The sequence below is a fragment of the Agrilus planipennis genome, unplaced genomic scaffold, assembly GCF_000699045.2.
Source record: "Agrilus planipennis isolate EAB-ADULT unplaced genomic scaffold, Apla_2.0 scaffold102, whole genome shotgun sequence".
Classification (NCBI taxonomy): domain Eukaryota; kingdom Metazoa; phylum Arthropoda; class Insecta; order Coleoptera; family Buprestidae; genus Agrilus; species Agrilus planipennis.
In genome coordinates, this window is record NW_020439034.1 from 289,458 (window position 1) to 295,457 (window position 6,000).

Here is a 6,000-nt window from a genome sequence, read left to right on the forward strand (position 1 = left end):
GTAATTAAATTTTCCTTCGAGAATAGGAGAGTTTGAGAATACAAAAATGGCAAGAGTCATTAGCAGCCACTGAAAATGCACCAGTGTTAAACCACACTTAAACTTTAACAAAAACCACAAGATCTTTTTAAAATTACAAACTTACCCCAATCGACAATAGGGAAGGATGAAATGAGTATAAAGAAACTCCATTTTTAAAAGTTAAATAGTTAAATGTAAGAATCAATAATAGTAACAATGTAAAAATTATTAAAACAGCAGATCTTTTCAAAAACATATAAAACCGATAAGGCGTCATTTTACATTTAATGACCCTAGTTTGTAAACATTTTTATCAAGTTTATACCCACTTATTGATAATTATGTTGTCGTTATATTCAGCACAGCGATTAATAACATGTTCAAAACAGATACTTTGGAATACAATTCACCTAAAAATAAATAAAATATTAAGTAAATAATAAAAAATCTCCTTTCTTAAACTTTTAAATCAGTGCCCCACAGAATGTATTGTAACACACCTTTGTATATTTATTTCTTATCTATGATCATCTGGTGGTGTCACGACTGCATAGTCACGATAATAATTGATAATTGGCAAAAATAGAGCAACAGCATCAAGTACAGTAACATTTTAAATTGACATGAATATAATCTCAACTACGATCATTCGTCAAAAGTGCAAATAAATTAAAGACGTCAGAAAAAAAGTAAACATTATTTATGGATAGACTCAGGCGACTTGAGATACAATCAATGACCTTCAATTAAAACCATAACCTCACGTTTGAATTTTAACCTACAATTCAGTCGTTCAAAAATTTAACCATTTCAGAAAAAGTGTTTACTGATTTTCTCAAATAATTTTGAAATGGCTCGACCAGCAGGTTATTCTAGTGATGAGGACGACTATGACTCCTTTGTAAACATTTTTATTTGCATATCGACTTAAAATTTAAAGTCAATTTTAGGGTGAAGATGACTTTGACGAGCCCCCATTTATTCAAAGAAATCTTAACCCCGAAGAAGAGCATGAACAGAGATTGGATAGCTTATTTTTTGCTATAATGCGAGACGACCTCGAAACAGTAAATCAGCTATTAGATGAGGGTGGGTAATGAAACTAAACTTCTAAACTTTTTACACAGTCTTTAATTTTAGGTTTAGATATTACTGTTACTGTAAGAGACAATTGGAATCTCATTATGTTAGCTGCGTCTACAGGGGCTGTTGCTATAGTGCAAGAATTGATAAATAGAGGTGCAGATGTTAGTTGTAATAGAGGTAGGATTGGATTTCCAATAACTGTTATTTGCTTCTCAAGAAAAAGTGTTTTATTGCAGATAAATACACAACTTTAATGGCTGCTTGTAGTTGTCCTTCATCAACAGCTCCTTATGAAAAATCTGCTCAAATTGCAAAATTGCTGGTAGAGCATGGTGCAGATGTAAATGCAATTTCTAGAAAACGAATGACTCCTTTAATGTATGCAGCTAGCAATGGAAATGTGGAAATAGTCCAACAGTTACTTCCTCTTTGTGATAAAGATGCAGAAGATAATCAAGGATGGACAGTAATAATTTACTTAATATATAGTTAGCTCTTATATATGTTTCAAACTATTCAATTCAAGGCATTATTTTGGGCTGTAAATGATAACCATGCAGAGGTAGTTAAAGTTCTACTTGAAGCAGGTTTAAACCCAGAAAAGAATGATATAAGAAGTAATTCACTTTTACACTATGCTACCATGAATGATGCAGACGATATAAAAGAACTTTTACCTACAAAACAACAAATACAAACTGTAGAAGATGTTTTTAAAAACTCAAGTTACAATTTTGAAGAGGAGTTTGAGAATCTCAAAGAAAACGAAAGGTAAAATGCAGTTTCTTAATTGAGCTGAGATAATCTTATTTGCTGCTCCTGTATTTTACAGGCCAATATTTTTCCGTGATGTTTGTGTGATGTTGTATGGAATGAGATGTGAACAACTTATCAACATCTTTTCTAAAAGGAATGTAGATTTGCTTACTTTTGTGACCCTTAATGAGAAAAAACTCCAAGATTTAGATGTCATATTGCCCTACCAAAGAAAGAAAGTAATGATAGGGCTTTATAAGTTTCATAAGTATCCTTATCGGGCCAAATCAATACCTATTGTCTCCAAAAACGAAATATACAGGTAATGCTCTTTTAGAGACTATCTATCCTGGGAAAGATTGACAATATGACCCATATTATTCGTACATGTTACTGTTTATGTATCTGAATGTTGTACTGATCCATCATCGTTATCATAAGGCCTTCACTTTGAAGACTTGTTAAATTTATACATAATTACAAAATATCTATTTCAGCACTATAGACTTCTCGAATGCCTTAATATCAGCAGTGCGTCAAATAACAACCATGGAAGGAGCTGTAGTTTATATGAAATCACAAATTTCAGAACCTCTTTTTGATAAGCAAATTGAGAACAGTATTGTGCAAATTCAGACAAAACTTAAAAGTGTAAAAAGGTTATCAAATATGCTCTTAAAAAAGGCAAAAGAGGTAAATATTTAAAAAATACATATTGTCAATGCAAAATTGTTTTAATCACTTTTAGTGGGATCAAATGACAAGTTCTGCAGATCTTATCACGAAAAATTCATTAAAAAAGAGAAAATTGTACAAACGATGGATATTATTCTTTGGAATTTTAACAGTCTCGTTTTTTATTAGCAAAAGATCAGTGTTCAATTAAAAATTGTTCTGAAGTATGATAATGTAATGTGCCTTTATATTTTTTTAATAAATACCTAAGTTTTTGGTACTCGATTTATTTTTATCTCTTAAGGAAAATATTTAAACAACTTCTTTTATTAAAAAACATGTTGAATAAAATGAAGTCAAAATGAAGATTTTGGACTTTTTATTCGGTTATTCTAAAATAACTTCACAAAAATTACAGAAAACTGTTCAACTTTTCTCTGAGAATAACAAAAATGTTCAAATATCAAATAAATTGTAATTTTTTTGACACCTTTTTTTTTATTTTAGTCAGTAATATGCTTGTACAATGTAAATGCTTTAACTTTACTTGTCGAAAGTTCTTTGTTATGAGCACTTTTTTCAAGTTACCCCATATGCCTGTTAATTTAACTTCCCTCCTTTAAAATAAATAAAAGGGTAAACAAGTTACTGGCGCATGTTTTCCGAGACATATTACCATGCCACATGGAAACAATTAAAAACATGTTTTTGAGGTACTAACCATTAAAAAAAGTTGCTTCATTCCCACCAGCTGCTAATATCGATAGCGGGGGGTCCCTCCGGGCTACGCTATACATACTGCAAAACCAAAGGGTAGGGGAAAATCGTTTTTTTTTTATCTTTTAAAAATCATAAGAATGTGTTGAGAAAAGATAGATGAGGCAAATCAAATAAAAACAGAAGAGAAGTGAAAGATTACTGCCCTCAGCGTTTACCTAAATGGCACAAGGAAACCAAAGAAAAACATAGATATAGGCACACATACTCCTAACCCAACTAGTGTCTTCCTGAACGAAAACCTCTGATCTCGATTCTAGACGCTCAGTTCCAAATAACTTCTCTTCAGCAATATACCATACAGAATCTATCAAAATAAAGTTTTATGTTTACTATAAACTCCCCCCCCCCCCAGATGAACGTGTGAATTTTGTTTTTTCTCCATGTATGGAACCTTAAAAATATATTAGATGTTTCTAAATAAACAAAACAATTGAAAATTAAACAAATATGCTTTATTGTTTATAAATAAATTAGAAAAATTCTCATGGCTTAATACAATAGAGCAACTTTTACAATACACAACTGTGATGAGTACAAGCGATTATACCCCTAACAATATTGCGTTTTTGTAGTAGGATACATAAAGTCAAGCATTTGATTGCACTATTGCTTCTTTTTCCATTTTTTGTTTTTTACAATTACCTCGGTCCAATTAATTTAAACAAATTCTAAATACGTTATTATTAGCAAACTTAATAACAAATAATTATAAACGAAAATAAATTACAGAGATTAAACAAACGAAAATACAATAAGCACATGGAAAATATATGATTTTTTCCTGTCGTTAACATTAGTGTTGGATCGGTATTAATTTTTCGCCATGGGCAATAGCTGGCAATGGGGCTTCTACGGTCAGAACGCCGTCTTTGCTCAATGAGCTCTTGATATGCTCGGGGTTTGTACCCTTGGGAAGCAAGAACTCCCTATTGTACTCCCTGTATACGGATTTTGATTCGCTTTTTTCTTCGTGTTTTGCATGGACCTACAAATTTATATTATAAACAATAAAAATACGCTAAAGGAAACAATTTTCACGTGGTCACATTTTGGCGACCATTTCTTACTTATTGTTAGTGATACCACATTTTCTTTAATTGTGGTTAATTTAAGGCTTTTTTCATTTCGAATAATCGTTTTAATTACATACTGAAGAAACAAGAACAATTAGTTATTGATTAGCAATTTATTGAAACTACCAACAGACATAGATCATATAATATCTAGTCATGGGCAGTATATCTGCTGTAAATCTGCTGTTGCATTTGAAATGTTTGACAAGGGCCTTCCAAAGATATCTATTAGTCAAACTGAATCTACGAAGTAGTTTATATTATCTAAACCAACTTTATAAGAACAATAAGTACTTTTTCAACAATTTATAGCAGCTATCAACTAGTCTTTTTGGTAGATATCTTCGTAAGCCTCTTATCAAACATTTCCTAGTCATTAGTAAATGTCAATAGACAGTGATATACTGCTTATAGCTTAATTTTTGACTTATATCAAGCTAATAGCAGTTTAGAAAACTTTCCAGAGTAATTACTGTCTCACTTGCATATTCCACATGATGGAAGAAGACAAGAAGACTAGTCTTTTTGGAAGAGAGACTAGTCTTCTTGCAAGAGTCGTACACCAATAACACACAATCTCATGTAAATGGCGAGTAAGACAACAGTTACACCATCTTTACTCCCTTTCTCACTACATGCAGTAATATATGTCCTGTAATACATCCTCCAATCTACATTATCCTCCAATCTACATTTAAAGAAAAGGAAGAAATATTCTGGAATGTATTTCATAGCAGCGTTGCCGCATTAATAAAAAAAAAATAAAAAACTTTATTGTACGTTTATATTGAAGCGGAAAGGGAGAAAATTTGTAATGGTCCATAAAATGAATAATGCATTAAAATCCGAAATAGCGTTTGTGAACATTACAAGCGATGGAAGTTTATTTTGACTATCAGCCAAAAGCTTTCAATTTTTATGACGCCATAAAAAAATTTTTTGTCCAAACGCTTGTCATCATTCACAGGTTACTGTTACAATATCTGACACACTGACCAGTACATTTTACTTTTAAAAATAATTACCCGCATTACTAACTGTTTACAATTGAATTAAAAAGAAACATTTGTTCTTAACAACAACACTTTTTTATTCACATACACATTTGAAGTGAGAGTACACTTTATTTAATTAGCAGAAGGCGAACAGAACAAATACTTTTTCAATTTCAATTTTCGTTAAAATATCAACTAGCAAAATTTTGTGGGTAACTATTAAATCAGTTATTTGCGGATAAATGACTAATTGTTCTAATTATTTTTAATTGGAATGAAGGTGATAAAATACGTGACTAACAACCTGAGATTTCGCCCACTAGACAACACGTCATTGTTTCGGAAATCTTCACCAAAAATAGGAACAATTATTTTAGGTGCGCTAGTAATAGTTTAAAATTGCAAAAGGCGTTGAATGACGACGGTAAAAATAGTCCTAGTTCTCATTAAAAACATGCACAATATATCACACCCAAAAACGTAGCTACTTTACAACTTAATTAATAATCTTGTTTTATAAATATAACTAAAGTAAAAACAAGAAGAATTTTGGTTTTAATAAATAAATATATAATAAATACCAGGAATTCTCTGATCTCGATTCTAGACGCTCA

The 6,000-nt window shown here is 31.1% G+C and overlaps 1 protein-coding gene across 1 annotated transcript; it reads left to right on the forward strand.

Annotated features, from left to right (window-relative positions):
* The first annotated feature begins 555 nt into the window (after positions 1 to 555).
* LOC108735171 (ankyrin repeat, SAM and basic leucine zipper domain-containing protein 1-like) lies at positions 556 to 2,814 on the forward strand. The gene is made up of 8 exons (XM_018467005.1): positions 556 to 922; positions 972 to 1,110; positions 1,162 to 1,284; positions 1,344 to 1,573; positions 1,634 to 1,878; positions 1,940 to 2,185; positions 2,361 to 2,556; positions 2,612 to 2,814. The coding sequence occupies exons 1-8, from the start codon at positions 872 to 874 to the stop codon at positions 2,747 to 2,749; spliced, it is 1,368 nt and encodes a 455-aa protein (XP_018322507.1). The 5' UTR covers positions 556 to 871; the 3' UTR covers positions 2,750 to 2,814.
* Positions 2,815 to 6,000: the final 3,186 nt, after the last annotated feature.

Bases quoted from the DNA above. Each gene is read 5' to 3' on its own strand.
- LOC108735171 (XM_018467005.1), top strand. From the start codon at position 872: ATGGCTCGACCAGCAGGTTATTCTAGTGATGAGGACGACTATGACTCC. The intron at 1,111-1,161 runs GTGGGTAATGAA...CTTTAATTTTAG, and splicing joins AAATCAGCTATTAGATGAGG to GTTTAGATATTACTGTTACT. The intron at 1,574-1,633 runs GTAATAATTTAC...ATTCAATTCAAG, and splicing joins AAGATAATCAAGGATGGACA to GCATTATTTTGGGCTGTAAA.